The sequence below is a fragment of the Cynocephalus volans genome, chromosome 17 (genome assembly GCF_027409185.1).
Source record: "Cynocephalus volans isolate mCynVol1 chromosome 17, mCynVol1.pri, whole genome shotgun sequence".
NCBI classification, from domain to species: Eukaryota; Metazoa; Chordata; class Mammalia; order Dermoptera; family Cynocephalidae; genus Cynocephalus; species Cynocephalus volans.
This window is the reverse complement of record NC_084476.1, coordinates 13,594,888-13,616,726: the sequence shown is the minus strand read 5'-3', so window position 1 is coordinate 13,616,726 and position 21,839 is coordinate 13,594,888. Positions and strand designations below refer to the sequence as shown.

Sequence of the window (21,839 nt, the reverse complement as noted above, 5' to 3'; positions counted from 1 at the left end):
GCCTAGATCTTGTCCTGAGGGTGATGATGGGAGGGGCTGTGTGTGGCAGGGTGGGACAGAGGTGAGAGAAGGGGGGCGGTCAGAAGACATTGAGAAGGTAGAGCTGCCAGGAGCTGGCGGCTGGTTGTGGGGAATGTGGGGGTGCTGGGCTGCAGGGTGGGGGTGTCTTGGTTCAGGTGGGGAGCATGGGAAGGAGCATGTTGGGGGAACAGGCTGAGTGGGAGGGGCTGGGGCTTCTGAGCAGAGGCCAGGCCTGGGCTGGGGAGGGAGGCCCTGGCTGCAGGGATGGGGGCATAAGGCAGGGGCCGGCGGGGAGGGGATAACTGAGGACTTGGGGGTAGCTGGCATCACCTGGTGAGCAGAGAATCCTGAACAGCCCCTTCGAACAGAAATATCTCCAAGAAGGCTGAGGTAGTGCCACCTGAGAAGTGAGAGGAGAGTGGGGAAGGGGGTCCAGAGGGAGGGGGAGCGGGGTGGGCGCTGAGAGACGAGGTCAGACCCTCAGGGGCTCTGAGGCCACGTCTGGAGCCCCGGCCTAGGGGGCTGGGGCAGGTCAGACCCCTCCTCTGGGATCTGTCCACGAGGGGGAGCAGCCCGGGAGGGCCGGGTGGGGGAGGAGGCGGGGGAGGGGCTGGGCCTCTGTCCACAGCATTAGTGCTGGTTGGAGGGACGAGGGGGGTGCAGAACCAGTCAGGCCGCCGTTCCCACAGCAGCCGAGCAGAGCGGGGCTGCCATGGCGCTGGCCAGGCCTGGGACCCGCCACCCCAGGCCCCCGGGCCTTCTGCTGCTGCTGCTGCTGCTGCTCCAGACCCCTGCCCTAGCCCTCCTGGCTGGTGAGTGGGGGCCCAAGCCATGGGACCCTTGGGGGAGAGTCTGTCCCCCAAGGCTGACACCCCAGGCCTTGGCTGCTGGGGTTGAGGGCGGGCTGTCCGCGTGGGTCCCAGCCTGGAGGTGGGGCTGGGAAGAGCCCGGGCTGTGGGGTGCAGAGGGGTGCGTCACTGGGGGCACTGGAACTTTGTGGTGCTCCAAGGAGGTGAGTATGTTCTGGGACTTGTGGGTTGTGGTGTGTGGCGGGGGGAAGGATCAGGGGCTCCGTGTGATTTGTGGGGGCTGATTTGGGTGATGGAGTGTGGTGTGCGTCTTGGGAAATGCTGTGAATCCTGGTGCATTGTACCCGGTAAAGGAGGGGGTGTTGGGGCTGGGGGAGGAGGGTCCTGGCTTGTGAGGGGCTGAGTTTGGGAAGCTGCAAGTAACATGAGTCTGCCCTGAGTCGTGTGCTGGGTTGTGGGGTGCAGGTCGTGAGTGTGTTAAAGTTGGGAGGTGGATGGGCTCTCTCGGGTGAGCTGTGAGCTGTTTCCCAGCACGAGCTGTGGGTATTCTCCGGTGGGTTGAACTGGGTCTTTGCTCTTGACATGGGGGGCCTGGGGTGGGGGCAGCAGACTCCAGCTAAGTAATTGTGGTGGAGAAGGGGGAAGAGATCCAGGGGAGCCGAGTGTCTGCCTGCACCCCTCCATTTGTGGGGTAGCCCTGCCAGCACAGGGCGGGGGGGGAGGGAGGGCCTGGGGATGCTCTGGGTCCCTTGGGAGGGGGCTGGGGATTTGGGAACATGTGTGTGTCCCCCGCTGTCCCCTCCCCGGCATTTCCAGACCAAGCTGAAAGGGCTCCCTGGAGCCAGAGCCCCATTCGCCAAGTGGTCTCTGCCTTTGTCCAAGTTGATTCACGCGGGCAGGGCCTGGAATTCCTCCTGGGGGGTCTAGGGGGACGCTTGGTCTTGATCACTATAGCTACAGGGGCCAGGCCTGGGAAGTTCCCCGCCCCCACCACCCCTAGCTGGAGGAGGGAGCCAAGGAGGGCCTGCTGGCCTGTGGCCCCACCTCCTTAGAGCTCCGCAGATGGCAGGGCTGGGGGTGAAGCCTCTCCAAGCTCCTACCTGGGGCCTTCCTCTGAGGCTCGAGGTCCCCACGCTCACAAAGCCTTCATCTCTTACTGCTCTCCGTGGGGCTGCTCAGGAGGACGAGGACCCCACTTTGTAGAGAAAACTGAAGCTCAGGGAGGGATGGGGACTTAGGGGCTGGGCCCCCTTTGGTGACTCTGGGACTTGTGAGAGGTGCTCGGTGCCTGCTTTCTGCTGTTGGCACACGAGGGCATGACATCCTGCTCTGTGGATCCCTGTGTTGTACATACACGCACATGAACACAAATGCACACATGCATGTACCCACACACCTGCACACCTGTGCGTGGCATGCACAAAGGCACACACCGCCACATGAACTGCTGTCCACAGAAACCTGTAGGCCTATAGACACCAACATGCACATGCGGACGTGTACATTCAAACCCAAATGTACATCCACGTGAACCTGGAGGCAGAGGTGACACAAAATGGAACGTACCATGATATACACACTCACTCCCACATGACCCTGCTGGGATTACCCAGGGCCAGCCTTTCCCTCTGCGTTTTCTGTGCGGAGAGCTCCATTCCTGGGGATCCCCCAAAACTGGGATAAGGCACTGCAGGCATGACCATGTCTGGAGGCCATTACCTAAGCCTGACTGCTTGGGGAGGGGCCGGAGACTGTGTCACTTGAAAACTAATTGCCATCCCAGACGGGGTGGGGGTTTCTGGAGGGCCCCCAGCCCTGCCGCCCACCCCTGCCAGGCCCTGGGCTGGGCCCCTCCCTCCTGGGCCCACTCTGCCGCAAAGGCCCAGCTGGTTGCTATGGAGAGGACCAAGCATCTTGGAGCACAATGGGGCATGCTGCGCTCTCATATCCACCCTCCTCTTCCCCAAACACCCAGGGAGCCCAGCGCACAAAAGGGCAGCGAGTCCAGTCCCCAAGTCTGGCCCCTCCTTCAACCAGAAGGGGGTGGGGGATGCAGGGATGGAGGGGGAAGCCACACACATTTGACCCCACCAGTGTCGGGAATGTGGGGATAGTTGGTGTTTGCCTCAAATAAAGATTTGTTGATGAATGAATAATATCAGCCACTACGGGGCAGGCTCTGTGCTACTCGCTAATGTGGAATTTAATTCTCCCAACGGCCTTATGATACCCCAGTTTATGGAAGAGGTAAATGAGGCCCAGAGAGGGTCAGTACTTTGCCCAGAGTCACAGAGCTAGTGTGTGGCAGGGTCAGGATTTCACAGCAGACTCCTCTGTGCCTCTTTAAAAAGGGACAAACCCACTCACTCCCAGGATGCTACAACAACTTGGAGAGAGAATACCGTGGTTCTCCAACTTAGGTTTTGGCACGGAAATCCCAATTTCAAAGGAAATTGTAGATGGAAGCCCATGAAGTGTTAATTGTAAAATAGTTAGAAGTGAGTTGTTCAGGTGGCAGGTCCAGATGCCACCTGCTCTGTCTTCCCCTTGCTCTAGGAGGTGCCTCCCTGGCCCTGGCGCTCGGAGACTGCGGTTTGGAAACATTGGGATACGCCAGCGCCAGGCACAGGGTAGACTCTCTATCTGTGACAGTTTTTGTTGCGATTGCCGTTATCAAAATCACACCTTTTAACCTCGGGGGGTAAACATTTTTGAAAACGAGTATTCCAAACTTCTGCCTTTTTAGAGTGTTTTCACCATTTTCTGATGACTCTGAGTCAGTGTTTGTAAACCTCTACTGTTTCATGCTGTTATCCAGCCCTGCCCTGAAAGCCTAGTGATAGCAGATGAACAGTTTTTTTCTCCCTGTGCTAGAAACTTTCATACCTTATGAGATCATAGGTCGCTTTTTAAAAATATCCTTTCTTGCCTTGTAGACAGGAAGTTTGCCAAAACCACCTTCAGTAAAAAAAAAAACACTTGTCACCAGAGGCTGGCAGTTATAACCAGACCCGTCATAAGTGTGTGTGACGTGGCAGTTACCGAGCACTGAGTGGGGCCTGAAGCACGTGCCATTGCTAACAGCCAGGTTCTGGATAGACAGAGAGGACTGTCCTCTCTACTCAGGCTGATATTGGAACCTCCATTCTTGTGAAAACCTGTGGAGGCTTTCCTGGTGCTGGGGTGAGGCAGCTGGAATGTGCTAAAATGACAGTACGTGGGTGGCAATTCAGAGTTTGCAAAGTGGAAATGCCACATGCATTGGGAGATGTGGACCTCTCAGAAATCTGGAGGTGACCTGATTCTTAGTTTTTTGACGAATGATCCTGGCAAGCTTATCAACCTCTTTGAGTTGGAAAAACAGAAGTTTTCTTAACAGCACCTACCTTTTTTGGCTTGAATCAAATATGAGTGTAATAACAGATGCACATCGCCGAGCACATAGTACACACTCAGTAAATGGTTGCCGTCCCTCCTGCTTTCCCCAGGGCAGGGTGGCAGGTCGAAGGGGAGGGGTGGGTGTCTGTTAATCCCTCCCCTGCCAGGTCAGCCCAGGCAGCCTGAGAGGTCAGGAGGGATTTGTAAAGATAAGCACAGGCCCCTCGTTGTCCTGGCAACAGGCTCCGCCCCTCCAGACTGGCCCTGGGGACAACCCCACCTCTGCCCAGCTGCCCTCCACACCCCGCGCCCCTCCCGGCCTCTCCTCCTCTCTGCCCTGGGCTGGCCTGGCCTCCGTGGCTCACTCTGGAAGACAAGATGGCCCAAAGTCAGCCACTTCCACACCTCAACCTGCAAAGGAATCCCCAGGGTTGCAATGCAGATTCTCGGGCCCTGGGCCCAATGGTTCTGAGTCTCCAGGTCTGGAGGGGGCCCAGGAATCTGCATTCTTAATATGGGCCCCAGGTGATTCTGGAAACCCTGGAGCGGAGGGTCTGGAGCGTGAGAACTGGGTTTGGATTCCAGCCCCTCACGGGCTGTGGGACTGTGAAGTCGCCTCATCTCTGAGCCTCACCTCCTGCAGCTGTAAAGAGGGATAAGAGTACTATCCGCCTCGCGAGGTGAACGTGAAGGCGAAGGGAGGTGGCACGAGGAAGGCGGCTGTCCCTCACAGGCGGGCGTTTGGCGCTACTGCGTGTCTCCCGGGAAGGGCAGTGCCCTCCTCCCCGCCTGGCTCGGACTGAGAACCTCCTTCCTCCCCTGGGGCTGGGCTCTGTCCCCTGGGCTCTGTCACTTACAGTAATGGCCCATCTGCTCCCAAGGTCCTGGGAGGAGCCCCAAAGGTAGGCAGACTGTGACGAAGCACCCCCCACCCCCCAACCCGGGCCCTTTCCCAAGTGCTGTCTCCCCGGCCTGGTCCCTGCTGCTCCAGAATGGAGGGCTCTGGAGCAGAACAAAGCTCTAGATCGGACACCATGAGGGGCAGCTCCCTGTTGGGATTAAATGAGGGGTCCTCCAGAGCCATGCAAGGTCAAGGGACCCTGATCATAATGGACATAGCCTCTCGCTGAGGGCTCACTGGGTGCCAGGGCTCTACACCCCTCACCTCGGTGCCTTCTCACGCCATCCCCACAAGGTGGGCACTGTGTGCACCCCAGATACAACTCAGGTCTGTCTGATGCCCGAAACCTGTGCTCAAGTAAGAGGGAGTTCGAGCCACTCCCACCCCCACGGACCACCCATCTAGCCTCGGGAGACCCGACTCTGAACTGCTCAGCCACAGTGGCCGGGTGGGAGAGAGACTGCCCATAAGCCCCTCCGAGAGGCCCAGGCGCCCTGTGCCCTCACCCATAGGACCAGGCCCCGAGCTGGGGAGGGCAACTATGGGCAGAAGCAGGTCCTCTTTGCTTGACAGTGTTTCAGACCCTCTGCGCCCTGCTTGCTGCCCGGCCCCCGGTGGGCACTAGGGTCCCCCAGTCTGGGCATCTCAGAACGAGCCCACGTTGAGCTGTACCAGGTACTTTGGGCACTCGAGGGTGGGACTAGACAGCGGGCTGTCTCCCCGGGTCCGTCTGTGGGTATCTCCTTGTCTCACTGTCCCTCATCCTGCTTGGGCCCATTGGGCAGGGTGGAGGTTGGGCCAGTGGACAGCCCTGCCGGGTGGAATGTGGATGACGCCTGAAAGGCGGCCAGCCTTATCTGGGGGGTCTTCACCAGATGGGGGAGGGGAGGGTGCAAGGTCTGAAGCTGTTCTGAAGCCTTGTTAGTGTCTGGATGACAACCTGGGGGGGAGGGGCGCCTCTCGGAGCTCCAGGTGGGGGTGGCTCCTGCTGGAGGCTCGGCTCCCCCATCGCCTACTGACCCGACATGAGTGGGCCCCGGCAGCAGGACCTGAGGCTTCGAGTCATCATCCCCTTTGCAGATTGGGCAGTGGAGGCTCAGATGGAGAAATGACTTGCTCGAGGTCTCATAGCATAGTTTTCTGGGCTGGAGTTTGAACTCAGGGCTGTTTCACTTCACAGCCCAAGTTCTTATCTGGGTGTCACCCTGACAAGCCTCTGAGGAAGGGAAGAGGGCGGACAGGAGGGAGGCTGGCTCTCTAGACTGGGCTTCCAAACCAGTGGGTCACCCTGTGGCAGAGGCAGCTCCGCGTGGTGGGGGCATCACAGCGGCAGGTGGCAGGCGTTCGCTGACCCCCACTGGCGCAGTTCTGGAGCAGCACTTGCTGATGGGGGACAAAGTGAGGGCCAGGGGTCCTCTGGAAGTTCCCAGGCCAGTGGGAGGGAGGCGGAGGAGGGGTGGGGGGAGAGATGCCGAGCACATGGTCCCTGCCTTTGAAGTCGTCCATGCTCCGAGGAGGCGGAGGTGGCCCATCTCCAGTTTCGCGCAGGGATGGAGTTACCAGACCCCAGCAGGAGAGGAGGAGGGGGCGGCGGGAGCAGCCTCTCCTCCTGGGTCTCCCGGGAGCCAGTGGAGCCTGTGGAAGGGGAAACCGGAGGAGACCCCTCCCTGGGTGGGGCTGAAATCCCCCGGACAGACCTTGAAGCCTGTGCCCTTGGGAACTTGCTGTGTGACCACAGCAAGTCTCCACTTGAGCCTCCATTTGCTGTGTTGTAAAATGGGCACGACAGTCCCCGCCTCACAGGGGTGCTGCAGAGGGTGCGAGGGGACCACGAAGGGGAGGCTCACAGGGTTAGTGAGTGCCAGCTCGCTGGTCCCCCCACCCCACCCCAGACTTAGGCTATGCAGGCACTCCTAACTCTGTTCCCAGCTCCAGATGTACATGTGGGCAGCTTGTTGGGACGGACCCACATTGCCTTCTGGCTCCGGGTGCTGGGTTTGGGCCTGAGAGTGGGGGGAGGGGAGTGTCCTTATAGCCCTGCTCACCCTGCCCAGCCAGCTTCCTCTTTCTGCAGGAACGGTGACTTCAGAGAACCCAAGTGCTTGTGCCTCAGACCCGTGCGCTCCAGGGACCAAGTGCCAGGCCACAGAGAGCGGTGGCTACACCTGTGGGCTCACGGAACCCCAGGGCTGTGCCACCCAGCCATGCCACCATGGCGCTCTGTGTGTGGCCCAGGGGCCAGATCCCAATGGCTTCCGCTGCTACTGCGTGCCCGGTTTCCAGGGCCCACACTGTGAATTGGACATTGATGAGTGCGCGTCCCGGCCCTGCCACCATGGGGCCACCTGCCGCAACCTGGCCGACCGTTACGAGTGCCACTGCCCCCTTGGATACACAGGTAATGTGCCACGCTGGGAGCGGGTCTGTAACGTCTATCCCACCAGCAGCTCCGAGAGTTGACGCTTCTCTGGCAGCCCTGGCTGAGTACATATGTGCAAGCGAGCACTGGCACGGATCGGGCCCTGGACAAATGCTACTGCAGTCCCTTTACAGAGCTTGGTTTGGCTCTGGGGGTGGAGACGCCCCTCAGTCATCTCTGGCAGTGCAGTTTACAGAGTGCAGATTTGCCTGGTTCAGCTTTAATGAGACCTCAGACAGTATTTCCTGCGTTTACTCACTGCAGACCTGTGTCAAGCTGTCACGTAGACACTGTCCAGCTTCTCCACTGGAGTGGCACAGGATGTAATGTGGACCCCTTCCCTCTGAATATCCCCTATCATTCTAGCATAGATACACTTGTGGTCTGATTCAAATTGTCATGTAGATGTACCCCAGGGAGCCCTGCTGTCTTGGGGGGGGAGGGGTAACATATACACGAATGCTTAGAAAAGTGACTGGCACTGAGCACACGTCGGTTCCCGCCTCCAGAGGATGGTGCGTCGGAGTCCCACCCATGCTCCGAGGCAAGAGCGTCCTGGAGCTGCTTCCTAGCGTGGCCTGAAGTTGGGAAGGAGGGTGCAGCTGCAGTCTGCAGTGTAGACACTCTGGGTTCTACTTCAACCCTGAGTTCAGACAACTCACCACTAAGTAAGGGCAGTTTGAGGTCACCTCAGAGCAAGGGATCCAGATGGGGGGGGGCGCTGAGCTCCAGGGGAGGGTCATAGAGTGAAGAGACAGCACGCTGATGGAAATGGATTTTGGAAACTGGTTCCTGGCATCTTTCTCTTCACTGGAGCGTCTCAGTGTCTGGATGTCTTAGTTGTGTATGTGCGAGTGAGGGTCACATCTGCCCGTCTCTGCGAGTGAAGGACTGTTTTTATGGTAAGGGCCTCTCTGTGTCTGCCAGTATCTGCAGGTGTCTGGGCTGAGTGCGTGTGGGGGGAATGCGTGTGTGTCACCAGCAGGTGCGTGCGCCCGGATGTGCGGGGCTTGGACGCTCTGGGGAACTCTTTCTGGGTGAGCTGTGGATGTGAGCATGACTCATTTCTCTCCTCCTTCCCTTCTGAGCCTGGCGGGGGAGGTTGGGATTCCAGGCGGCCTGGGCCTGGCTCCCCCTGGCACAGAGGGTGGGAGTGAGCTGGGCCGAGGGGAGGGAGGGGTCACGGGAAGGAGGGGCCACCTTTCGTGCTCATTGAGCTGGGAAGAGGGAGGGTTCCTGCTGGAGGGCAGGGGCAGGGCCCACTGGAGTCTACAATGACATTGAACTCCACAATGACCTAGGACTGTGTATCTCCAAACTCTGCAGTTCTCCCTGAGAGGGTCACGCAACGGTCTCAGTTTGCCCAGGACTGTGGGGGATCTTGGGACTCAGGACTTCCACTTTTCTTGGTGGCTGGCCTGTATCGGGGTCCAAACCTGTGACCTTAGTGCCACGCTCTAACCAACTGGGCTCACCGGACAGCCAAGGGATTTCCAGTTTTAAAACCAAGACAGTGCAGGAAAATCTGGAGGAGCTGGTTATCCTACTCCAGCATCTCCCCCATCCCCAGGGTTTTTTCAATCCCCCTCCTCCCCAGGGTCTCTCTGTACACCCTCCTCAAAGCCACAGGAGTGAGCCTTCTAAAATGTGCTAGGGCCGTGTCCCTCAGCTGCTTAAAACTCTCAGGATGAGCTCCAAGTCTGCTGCCTGGCCCGCGAGGCCCTGACCCGGGCCACCCCTGCCTCACTCCTCCCTGCTCCCCTTCGCTCCTGACCTTCCACACAGCTCCCACCGCCTGGGGCATCATGTCCCGGCCCCACGCGCGACCTGACCAATGCTGTGGTCTCTCTCTGGAATCCAACTGCTCACCTTAGTCCCCTATCCCTTCCTTCGAAAGGGTCTTCTTCCAAGAAGCCTTCCCTGACCCCCACTTCTCCAGACCAGACCCCGCTCTTGCTTTCACAGGATCTAGTTTTCTCTGGCTGAGTTCATCAGCATTAGACGTCAGTCTCCATTTATGTAATCATGGACCCAGTCCCCGTCTCCTGGCCTAGACTGCTGAGTACTCCATGAGGACAAGGATGTCTGTCTCTTTTCTACCCAACCGCCAGCCACTGCTGGCGCAAGAAACACCTGTCCCGAAGGAAGGAACCGACCGAGTCTCTCTCTGGAGCCTCCCACTTCGCTCCTGGTAACTGGGGAGCACTTTCGGCCTCTGGGTGTCACCTCTCGGTCCCCGTGTCTCCGGCCCCTGTCCAGGCGTGACCTGCGAGGCCGAGGTGGACGAGTGCGCGTCGGCGCCCTGCCTGCACGGGGGCTCGTGCCTGGACGGCGTGGGCTCCTACCGCTGCGTGTGCGCGCCGGGCTACGCGGGCGCCAGCTGCCAGCGGGACGTGGACGAGTGCCAGAGCCAGCCGTGCGCGCACGGGGGCGCGTGCCACGACCTGGTCAACGGGTGAGCGAGCCCGCGCCCCGGGGCGCCGCGTCCCCTACGGCGGGGAGGGGACGGGCGCGGGGAGGGGAAGGAGCGGGCGCGCGCTCAGCTCCGGCCGCGCGCCCGCCCCAGGTTCCAGTGCGACTGCGCGGACACGGGCTACGAGGGCGCGCGCTGCGAGCAGGAGGTGCTGGAGTGCGCGTCGGCGCCCTGCGCGCACAACGCGTCCTGCCTCGACGGCCTCGGGAGCTTCCGCTGCCTCTGCTGGCCAGGTGCGTGCGCGCGTGCGCGGCCGGGGTTGGCGGGACCGGTGCGCCGCTATGCGCGTGCGCGGGTGCCGCCCTCGGACCAGCGTGCGCGCGCCTGTGACTGCGACCTGTCTGAGCCTCAATTTCCTGATCTGCAAAATAGGGTTGCTGCGAGGCGGGTGACAGTGTCATGCCCGTGAAGCACGTGGCACAGGCCTGGCACAGGCGAAGTGCTCGGCACTGCTAGTAATAATAGTTTGTGCTGCTGCTGCCGCCGCCACGGGCATTCCCACACCCCTCAATGCGTCCCTCGCTCGCTGTTGGTGTCATTCCGAGCTGTCGTCCCTGTCTGGCCCTGGGCTGGCCTGGTGACAGTGGATGGGGTGCTGCCTGGAGACCCCGTGTGACTCGACGCCCCGTGTGTGCGCCCCCAGGCTACAGTGGCGAGCGGTGCGAGGTGGACGAGGACGAGTGTGCGGCGGGCCCCTGCCAGCACGGGGGCCAGTGCCTGCAGCGCTCAGACCCGGCCCTCTACGGGGGCGGCCAGGCCACCTTCCCCGGCGACTTCAGCTTCCGCCACGCGGCCGGCTTCCTGTGCCGCTGTCTTCCTGGCTTTGAGGGTGAGCCCCCGCTGGGGAAGCAGCCAGCCAGTGGCCGGATGCATTGGGAGGGATCCCAATGGCCTGGTCCTGCTGCTCACCTTGTGCCACCCCGTCTGAGTCAGAGCCAGTCGCTCTAGCTATAAAGTGGACCCTTTCAGCTCGGGTCTGGCTCTGAGGGTGCAGGTGGGAGCCACAGCTGGGTCTCTTGCAGGGGACGACTGCAGCGTGGACGTGGATGAGTGTGCCTCACAGCCATGCGTCAACGAAGGCCGCTGCCAGGACCTACCCAATGGCTTCCAGTGCCACTGTCGGGATGGCTACACAGGTGCCAGGGTGGGACAGGCACTGAGGCAGGGCAAGGTCAGAGTTGGTGGACCTAGGGTGAGAAGGTTTCTTCTGTCTGATGTGTGGATTGATTGGGACAAGGAGATCAGAGAGGAGGTGGGTGTGGTGGCCCAGGGGCTGAGCTGAGACCTGGGCTTTGGAGGTAGGAGAGAAGGGGACTGATCAGCTTGAGAAATATTCAGAATGGACACTCTGTAGGTCCTCCGGTGTGAGTGGGAGGTGTCACGGATGATGGCTGAAGTTCTGTCCTGGGTGACACCAGGTGGAGGGTGGTGAGTTCAGCCTTGTGCATACAGAGTGTCTCTGGAGCATCCGTGGGGAGGAGCCAGGGTGGGGCTGGTGGTCTGGGGTCTGGGGCCCAAGACAGGGGCCTGAGCTAGAGCCAGAGACTGGGGGTCAGGAGCATAATCCCAGCAGCTGGGGCCATGGTGGGCTGAGTTTGTCTGGGACAATGCGTGGAGCGATGGGCAGAGAGAACCTTGGACTCCTGACATCAGAGGGCCAGGCCGAAGCTGAGGGGCCTGCAGGGAGGATTGAGGCGGTTCAGCCAGGACAGAGAGGAAAGGGGACATTACAGAGAGTTGGGGGCAGAATCTATAGAAGGATGAGCTTGACCTTTGGGGAGCTGGGTCCTGTTAGGCAGGAGTTGGGAGTGCAGATGCACAGACACTGGACACTGGTGAGCCCAAGGAACTACACACTCACCGGGTGTCCCTGCCCCCTCTGGAATGCCTGTGATGCCTCCCCCACACCCGCCCGCATTCCTGCTCAGGCACACTGCTCCTCTCCCTGGCAGGTTCCTGGGCACAGGCTCCCCCGGCAGATCACCACCACCCCTCCCACCCTCACCCCCCGAAGATGCTGGGGTTCCGCATCCCCCACCTCCTGCATGGCCAGCGCCCCTAGGGGCCCTGAAAGCCCATCCATTTCCTCCATGGGCTGAGGTTCTCCACGTCCCACTCTAGGACCATGGCCTTGCAGGTGCCTGGCACACCATGGCCACTACAGCATGCCGGGCGTCTGGAAGCATTCTCTGCATTTTATTTTTTCCTCGCCACAGCTCCACAAGGAAGGGGTTTAAAAGACCCATCTTACACATGAGGTGATGGAGGCTTAGGACAGGGGTGTCATCCCCCGGGTTCACCAGCATCAGCGGGAACCCAGATGCTCTCCCAGTTGAACTCAGCTGACGGTGACAGGGAGGGCAGGTCTCTGAGGTCAGGGCCCAGGAGGGGAACCCCGGCCATGGGGCTGGGCTCACTGCCCATCCTCCCTTTGGGCCGTGCTGGGCGTGGGGGAGGCCAGTGCCTGGCATTCCTGAGCCGGCTCTGAAGGAGGCAGCTGGGCCCGGTGGGGAGCTCTGCTCCCCAGCCTCGGTGCCCGCCCACCCCTCTCAGCCATCTGTGAGGGATCAATGGGGCTGCGGACTCTGTGGACCTTCCTGGGGGGCCTGTGGCTCCTGGCAGGTATGGAGGACTGAGGCCTGGGACAGGGGAGGTTGGGCTGCTGGCTGGCAGTTCCCAGGTGGAGGCTGTGCTGTTTGAGGGTTGACTGGCAGGCTTCAAGTCCTGGTGGTGTCTCTGGGCCTGGGTTCCTCCAGCTGGGATATGGGGCAGGGCTGGCCTTGGTGTGTTTTGTGGAGGCTCTGGCTAGGCTGGCATTGGGCTGTGGCATCTTGATCCAAGCTAGGGCCAGAGCATCTGGAGGGAGCTCCTGGAGGGGAGAATGAGGTGGCCCCTTCACAGCCAGCGTGGGGGCCCTAGGGCAAAGGGACTGAGGGGCTAGAGCCTGGGGGCTACTCAGAGTGCCCCAGATGCATACACCTGCCCCCACTCACTCCTCCATTTCATCACTCTGTCTGCAAAGCCATGCCAAGCCCTTTGCTGGACACCAAGGTCCTATTCAGGCCCTTGAAAGAGAGCCCAGCTGAGTAAACAGATACTTTCAGTACATGGTTCTGGGAGCTGCGCCTGGGAGTGAGGGTGACACAGCAGTTTGGGGTTGGGAGTCAGGGAAAGCTCTGGGTCCTTTGAGTTTGGGCTTTGTAGGATGAGTAGGAGTTTGAAAGGCGGGGCAAAGAAGGGCGAGGCACTCCAAGCAGAGGGAATAGAATGAGCAAAGCCCTGGACGTAGGACTTACCAGAAAATGCTTGGAAGAATGGTCAGTTGAAGATTTGTAGGGAGCAGGGCTGAGGCTTGGGGGCCTGATAGGGCCTAGCCCATAAGGGATCGAATGCCAAGGTGGGTGGTTGGACCTTAAGCAGCAGAGGAACCTCCCCAGGTGATGCCTTGGAAACAGACCTCCGGTTACTGGTGGAGATGGGTGGGAGAGGGGCTTCTGAAGGCAGGCCGACTGGGGGATGCTGGGCTTGGGCCCAGAGAGCTGGCGAGGCAGGAGACGTGGGGTGGGAAAAAAGGGGAATTGGAGAGTGTTTAGGGGATTAAATCCACAGGGCATGGAGACTTACTGGACATAGTAAGAGAAGGGGCATCTTGGATTCTGGCCTATGGGGACTTCAGAGAAATCCTTTGGGAACTCGTTTGGTTGATAGGTACTAGGGTCCCCATCATGAGAGGTATGTAAGTTCTGGGTCAAGAGTATGGTTCCCGCCCTGAGCACTACTGAGCCTTGGCCTGGTCTCTCCTGAAGGCCTGACATGCCAGGAAGATGTGGATGAATGCCTATCGGAGCCCTGTCTTCATGGTGGAACCTGTGATGACACCGTGGCAGGCTACATCTGCTGGTGCCCAGAGGCCTGGGGCGGGCGCGACTGTTCTGTGCAGCTCACTGGCTGTGAGGGCCACATCTGCCCGCCGGCTGCCACCTGCATCCCCATCTTCGAGTCTGGGGTCCACAGTTATGCCTGCCGTTGCCCACCAGGGACCCATGGACCTTTCTGTGGCCAGAACACCACCTTCTCTGTGGTGGCCGGGAGCCCTGTGCGGGCTTTGGTGCCTGCTGGTGGCCCCCTGGGTCTGGCACTGAGGTTTCGCACCACGCTGCCTGCTGGAGCCTTGGCCAGTCGCAGTGACACCCAGGACGGCTTGGAGCTGGCACTGGTGGAGGCCACACTGCAGGCCACACTCTGGAGGCACGGCACCACTGTGCTTGTCCTGAGACTGCCAGACCTGGCCCTAAATGATGGCCATTGGCACCAGGTGGAGGTGGTACTCCACCTAGGCACCCTGGAGCTGCGGCTATGGCACGAGGGCTGCCCTGCCCGGCTCTGTGTGGCCTCGGATCCTGTGGCCCCAGTTCCCACGGCCTCGGCAGCCCCGCTGACTGCTGGGCTCTGCTCCGCCCAGCTGGGTGGCGCGGCCTTTGCAGGCTGCTTCCAGGACGTTCGCGTGGATGGGCACCTCCTGCTGCCCGAGGATCTCGGTGAGAATGTCCTCGTGGGCTGTGAGCGCCGTGAGCAGTGTCATCCTCTGCCTTGTGCCCACGGAGGGGCCTGCGTGGACCTGTGGACTCACTTCCATTGCCACTGTCCCCGGCCTCACAGTGGTCCCGTGTGTGCTGATGGTGAGGAATGAGCCAGGTGGGAAGGCAGCACCTAAAATCTGGGCTCCCCCAGCCTGCAGGCCTCACGCCCTGCCCCCTCTCTGTCTGCAGAGGTTCCAGCTGCCACCTTTGGTTTGGGGGGCACCCTGAGCTCTGCCTCCTTTCTGCTCCACGAGCTGCCGGGTCCCAACCTCACCGTGTCCTTCCTCCTCCGCACGCGGGAGCCCGCAGGCCTGCTGCTCCAGTTTGCCAACGACTCAGCAGCCAGCCTGACAGTATTCCTGAGGGAGGGCCAGATCCGGGCGGAGGCGCCAGGCAGTCCAGCTGTGGTGCTCCCTGGGCGCTGGGATGATGGGCTCCGCCACCTGGTGACGCTCAGCTTCGGGTCTGACCAGCTGCAGGACCTGGGGTGGCAGGTGCACGTGGGCGGGAGACTCCTCGCTGTTGACACCCAGCCCTGGGGTGGGCCCTTCCGAGGCTGCCTCCAGGACCTGCGGCTCAACGGCCTCCTCCTCCCCTTCTCTCCCCTGCTGCTGGAGAACTCAAGCCAGCCCCGGGAGCTGGGCGCCGGGCAGTTCTGGAACGTCACCGTGGGCTGCGTCTCCGAGGACATGTGCAGTGTGAGTGCCCGGGAGTGTGTCCTGTTCCCAGGATCTATCCTGCATCATCAGGGTTTAGCACGCCCTTTTATTGATGAGGAAACAGAGGCTCAGGAAGTGCAGTGACCTGCCCAAGGTCCCACTACAAGAGTGGCAGAGCAGGATTTGCTCATTTCCTCTCCAGCCCAGCTGCTCTTACCCTCTGGTGGTCCCTGTGCCTCCTTCCACCCAGTCCTGGTTAGAGACAGACACCCTGACCCAGACAGAGGACTGCCCAAGCCTTTCCAAAGGAGCTACTTGGGGGACAGGGCCACCCATGGGTTCACGAACAAAGCACCAGCCCTGGAATTGGAATGGCTGTGTGCGAGCTCTGCTTCCTTTCTTTACCGGCTGGGAGACCCAGGCAAGTGGCTTTCCCTCTCAAAGCCTCAGTTTCCTCATCTGTAAAATGGGGATGATAGTGACTTCCTCTCCACTTGTCAGTGAGGAGGTGATGTGTCTGCAGGAGACGCTCAGTGGGGAACCACTGCAATGATGGTCATAGTGGGGTGACACTAACCACAGGCCTGAGCCAGCCCTGCCCGGAATCTCTCACAGCCTGACCCCTGTCTCAATGGTGGGACTTGCCTTGTCACCTGGAATGACTTCCACTGCACCTGCACTGCTAACTTCACGGGTCCCACGTGTGCTGAGCAGCTGTGGTGCCCTGGCCAGCCCTGCCTCCCTCCTGCCACCTGTGAGGAGGTCCCCGATGGCTTTGTCTGTGAGTGTGTGCCCTGGTCAGCCCACATGTTGGGCACTGGACACTCAAGCTGGTTAGATCCTGCTCTGACCCTCTGGGCTTATAGAATGCTGGATGTGGGCCAGGAATGCCAACAGCCCCTGTCCAGTGCGGTGGGGCCACCGCGTCCAGAGGGTCAGAGGCTTTCTGAAGGAGGCGAGCATGTGCTGGGGGTTTTCAAGTGCAAACTCTGGCCACAGGGAATGACATTTTGGGGAGGGAGAATAGCATGTGCAAAGGCCCTGGGGTCTATAAGAACAGCTGAAGCACAAGTACGGGAAGGGTGCAGCAGGAAATGTGGAGAGGGTGGCAGAGGCTTTGAACGCCAGGGCAGGCAGCTCTCCCAAGGGCATTGGAGAGCCATGGGAGGGTTTTAAGCAGAAGGACGAGCGAGACTCAGTGATGAGATGAGCCCGGGCAGCTTCATGGAGTGGGGAAGGGGGCAGATTTTTCGAGGGGTTAATATTGCAGGCCTGTGACCTGGAGGGCAGTGTGGGCACTGTGGTCTCCCCAGCACCGGCTGGAACTGGTTCTCCGGGGGTAGGGAATGCGCGAGGCGGATGGAAGCGAGAGCGGTGGGCTTGACTGCAGGTGCAGGGATTAGGTGGCACGGGGGCGTGTGCCCGCCCTCCACGGGCCCCGGGGAAGAGGGGTGGGAGACGGTGCCACTCGCGCACTCGGGGAGGGGGCGAGGCGCCCCTGGAAAAGGCCACCCCCAACGCTCCCTCTCTCCGCAGGTGTGGCCGAGGCCACGTTCCGCGAGGGCCCCCCCGCCGCGTTCAGCGGGCACAACGTGTCGTCGGGGCGCTCGCTCAGCGGCCTGTCGCTCGTCTTCCGCACGCGCGACGCGGAGGCGGGGCTGCTGCGCGCGGCCGCGGCCGCCCCCGCCGGCGTCTGGCTGGCGCTGCGCAATGGCTCGCTGGCGGCCCGAGTGCGCAGCGGCCGCGGCCTGCCCGGAGCCCTGCTGCCCGCGCCCGGGCCACGCGTGGCCGACGGCGCCTGGCACCGCGTGCGCTTGGCCATGGAGCGCCCGGCGGCCGCCGCCTCGCGCTGGCTGCTGTGGCTGGACGGCGCGGCGACGCCCGTGGCGCTGCGCGGCCAGGCTGGCGACCTCGGCTTCCTGCGCGGCCCCGGCGCCGCGCGCGTCCTGCTGGCCGAGAACTTCACGGGCTGCCTGGGCCGCGTGGCGCTCGGCGGCCTCCCGCTGCCCCTGGCGCGTCCGCGGCCCGGCGCCGTCCCCGGCCCCCGAGAGCACTTCGCGGCCTGGCCCGGGACCCCGGCCCCGCGCCTGGGCTGCCGCGGCGCGCCCGTGTGCGCGCCCTCGCCCTGCCTGCACGGCGCCGCCTGCCGCGACCTCTTCGACGCCTTCGCCTGCGCCTGCGGCCCGGGCTGGGACGGCCCCCGCTGCGAGGCCCGCGCCGACCCCTGCGCCTCCGCGCCCTGCGCCCGCGGCCGCTGTCACGCGCGCCCCGACGGCCGCTTCGAGTGCCGCTGCCCGCCGGGCTTCGCGGGCCCGCGCTGCAGGTGCGGAGGGTCGCGGCCTGGCGGCGGCTTATCCAAGCGGGGCGGGGCCTGGAGGGTGGGGCAGAGAAGACCCCGAGCCCGTGGGGACCCCCAGGGCAGCGGGTGGGGCAGTCCCGGTTGCCGATCCCTGGCTCTGCGGGCCAGTCGCTTCCCTTCTCTGAGCCTCCCGGCCCTCGTCTGTGAAATGGGGCCCACAGTCCAGTCCGACAAATTTACAGATAAAATTTGCATTTCAGATAAACGGTGCTGACGTCTGGGGTGGGGTGAGGGGACCCCGAGCTAGTCTTCGACGATCACCTGGAGGCTTTCTTTCCCTAGGAGCCCCCACCTTTGGTGTTCATGCCCCTATCAGTGCCACGGGTCAGGGGCAGAGTGGGGTGGTCGGTCTTTGACTCTACACACTCCCTTCGGAGCCGAGCTTGTGGAGGGTTGTCTGGCCGCGGCCCGACAGGAGAGTCCTTCCCTTTCACGGGCCTCTCTGAGACTCAGAAAAGTTCCCGGTCACAGTCTGTAGTGGGTGGGGCTGGAGCCGCAGAGTGACAGCCCTGTGTCCCATTCTTCACACTCCAAACACAACTTCCATGACTGATATTGAGGTCTGTAGGAGGTGGGTCCTGAATTCCACAGATGGGAATAGGCTCAAGTCGTGTGGCCACAGGTATGGGCCAGGTCCCAGGTGTCCTGCCATGCACCCCCCCAGTCCTGTCTTCTGCCTTCTTCCCAGGTTGCCTGTCCTGCCCGAGGAATGCAGCCTGAACTTCACCTGCCCCAATGGAGGCCCCTGTGAGGGCGGGACCCGGGGCACCAACTGCAGCTGCCAGGAGGGCTTCGCTGGCCGGAGGTGGGTCTGGGGTGGATTTAGGTTGGTGGTCTGGTGAGTGTGGAGAGTGGGGTGGGCTCCTGGGTCCCCTCCAGCAGGGCAGGGGAGGTGAGGTCCTTGCTCACCTTTTCAGGTGCCAGACAGTCTTCCATGTCACTTGAGTTCTTTCCTCTGGGGCTTCAAGACCACTGTCTGTTATGCAGACACCTGCTGCCTGGTGTCATTTCTTGGTGCCAGGTCCTCAGCCCACTGTGTTAGGACCGCCTGGGGATACGGCACAAGCGCCGATTCTCCCTCCAGACATTGCAGTCAGCATCCCTGGGCACCCGCCTTTACACAGGCCTTTCCCTTGTCCTTCTGATGGAGTGAGTCATTCTCTGTCGTGAACGCTGGGGTGCAGATCACATTCAGCTTTGGCACCTGGCAGGCCCAGCCAGGCAGGAACGTTGCATGGGACAATGGGTGGATACGCTTTGGCGCTTGGTGGGGGTGGTGGGTTGGGGAGCTAGGGCAGCTGGGGGACAAGAGGCAGGGGGGTGGGCAGCTTTCTCAACCGCCGTCCTTCCCCAGGTGTCAGAACCCCACCCTCCCTTGTGAAGCCAACCCCTGCTTGAATGGGGGCACGTGCCGGGCAGCTGGTGGGGTGTATGAATGTACCTGCAGCGCCAGATTCTCCGGCCAGTTCTGTGAAGTGGTGGTGAGTGACGCGGCGGAGGGGGCTGCCCTGTTTGGGACTTTAATGAGATGATGTTGAGGTGGGGGATGTGCACAGCACCTGTGCAGCCATTCCTGGACCAATCTGTCATGGGTGGGGAGTGGTGGGAAAGAGACTCAGGTCCCTTCCATGCCTCCCAGGCAGGAGGTATTTATTTTCATGCCAGGGAGAGCTTAGGGGCCCCACCATCCCTCAGCGAGGGCATGAGGCTCCTGGCCAGGCACGGCTCAGGTGCTTCCCCATAGTGCCCAGGGGAGTGGCAGTGGGGGCACTTGGGCCGGCCAAGTCCGAACTGGGACCAGGATTCAGGGTCCACAGGAACTTGGAGTTCTAGGATTTAGGTTGGTGAATCCAAGAGGCTGTCATCTCCAGGGTTTCTAAACTGGGGTTCTGGAGCCAGAGCAGGCTTGGCCACCGTGAAGGTGGTCCCTGACCCCAGGGGGGCTCAGCTGAGGAGGGGCCTGGACAGATGGGGCCATCAAAGTGGTCCTTGGTCCTCTTGCCCCCTACTCCCTAAGGGGTGGAGCAGGCCTTGAGGGCTGGAGGGGCAGTGAGCCCACCGCGGGCGCTGGCGGGAGGGACTCGGGAAAGGAAGTCGGGGGAGCAGCCTTGGTCTCCACAGGCCTCTGGCAGCCTGGGCCGTAAACTGCAGATCTCCTCTGCTTCTGGGGAATGTTTCTTTTCAAGTTGAACTTTTACAGTCTCTGGCTTCCCCACCCACCCTCCTCCCAGGGCAGGGGGAGGAAATGGCTTTATAGCTCCCCCAGACGTGCCCAGGGGTGGCAGCGGGTGAGGGCCCACTGGTGAGGGCCCACTCAGGGCTGGGAGGAACTGTTCTCTACAGCTTTGGGACCCCTTCTGCAGGGTGCTGGGGGTCCTGGTCACAGTGGGCTGAGAAGCCTCCAGGTAGAGAGAGAGGGCCCGTGAGTCTGAGACTCTGTGGCTCTGGAATCCTGTGATTCTGGGACTTCAGAATTCCAGGCATGTAGAATCTTTGATGGGGCATCTTGGGAGTCTGCGACTGGAGACAGGGAGGAGGTTTGCTGGGCCTCCCCAAATCTGGTCTGAATCTCCCAGGGACCTGCTGTGAGCGCAGCACCCCCAGGAAGGCGGCCCTCGTGGGCGCTGGCCTTGCCATCCGCCAGGCTCCACCCGCCCCGCTCTGGCTCCTGCTTCATCAGGCTGTGGCAGGGTTGTGTGAAATCCCACACACGGGGCTTAGCTCATACTAGGTGTTCAGTAAATGTTTTCTATCCTTCCAGCCAGAACCCCATTGTTGGACAGGACTCCCCTTGCGGTGGCTCTGACAGGGGACTTTCTGGCCTGCTTGCATACTCCTGGGGCTAGGCCTCTCTCTATCTCGCAGGGAAGCCTGCTCCCAGATCAGATTTTCTGGGAGCAAGACCTTGTGTCCCCTTGTCTCCCCTCTCTGAAGGGCCTGGGGCCTCCCGCCTCTCCACGGTCCCAGGCCTCACTGTGTGTCTCTTGCAGAAGGGCCTGCCCCTGCCACTGCCGTTCCCACTGCTGGAGGTGGCAGTGCCTGCAGCCTGTGCCTGCCTCCTCCTCCTCCTCCTGGGCCTCCTCTCAGGGATCCTGGCAGCCAGGAAGCGCCGCCAGTCAGAGGGCACCTACAGCCCGAGCCAGCAGGAGGTGGCCGGAGCCCGGCTGGAGATGGACAGTGTCCTCAAGGTGCCACCCGAGGAGAGACTCATCTAGGGCAGCCTGGCTGCTGGCGCCAGCACCATGGAGATCCTGGACCATTTCTACTTGGAGACCCAAGGAGGCTGCCTCCAGGGCCTGGACACCCACTGGGGAAGTGTCCCCTTGGCTGGCAGCCCCTACCTCTGCCCCGTTGTGGACTGAGGAAAAGGGGAGCAACTCAGGGAAGCAGAGAGGGGCCTGGCGAGGTTGAGGACTTTTCCATTTGACCCGCTGGGTTTTGCCTCAGCAGGTGTGTGGCTGTGCGTGGGCGGGCACACGCAGTGGCACACGGTGTGCTCAGGAGTGTGTGTGAGCGTGTACCTGGGGACGTGTGGGTCTGTAGCGTTCAGTGTGAGTGTTCTGACGGGCTGGCAGGCGTGTCCGCTGCTTTTGCCGTGTGTGTACGTGACTGTGTCGTGGGTGCAGGTATCCCCAGGGAGAGGGCAGCTGCACCGGGGAGACAATCTTTACCTCCCTGGGGCAGGAGCAGCCTGAGGCTGCTCGTTCTGTAGAAAGTTAGACCAGGGCTCGCTCAAGCACCAAGCCTCCAGCTCTGGCATCTTCTTCCACCCCCAGGGGCTGCCCCTGCCTGGAGGCAACGGAAATCAAGGGAGGCCATTAGCAGAGGCTGAGTGGGCTCCTGGCTCCCAGAACAAATGGTCCTTCAGGCAGATGTTTCTGCCCAGTGCCAGAGGCAGTCTCTCAAGGGACCCACAGCCCTGCCCCATGTCTGTCCAGGGCAAACCTGCAGGAGCAGAGACCAGGCTGCCCTGAGCTCTCCCACCTTGCTGCGGTCATTTGTAGGATGGGGAGGGCACCCCCTGCCTACCTCACAGGGCTGTTGTGAGGACCAGTGAGGACGACAACAGGGAATGAACTGGAAGACGTTCATCTCCCGTCTCATGCAAAGGACTGGGTGTTTTCTAGGTGTCGGGCAGTGTCATCTCACTGGCCAGAGTGGAGAGAGTGGGGAAGGAGCCTTCCTGGGGTTCAGCAGGAAGGCCACAGGCGTAAGCATGGAGGAGCAACACTTCCCGCTC

At 61.5% G+C, this 21,839-nt stretch overlaps 1 protein-coding gene across 1 annotated transcript; it reads left to right on the top strand.

Annotated features, from left to right (window-relative positions):
• Positions 1 to 733: 733 nt before the first annotated feature.
• On the top strand, positions 734 to 20,814 carry CRB2 (crumbs cell polarity complex component 2). Its single transcript, XM_063082658.1, has 13 exons — positions 734 to 833; positions 7,184 to 7,507; positions 9,788 to 9,983; positions 10,095 to 10,234; positions 10,645 to 10,830; positions 11,024 to 11,137; positions 13,808 to 14,680; positions 14,771 to 15,279; positions 15,856 to 16,021; positions 16,777 to 17,563; positions 18,288 to 18,404; positions 18,954 to 19,080; positions 20,590 to 20,814. Exons 1-13 carry the CDS (start codon positions 734 to 736, stop codon positions 20,812 to 20,814), a joined length of 3,864 nt encoding a protein of 1,287 aa, XP_062938728.1.
• Positions 20,815 to 21,839: the final 1,025 nt, after the last annotated feature.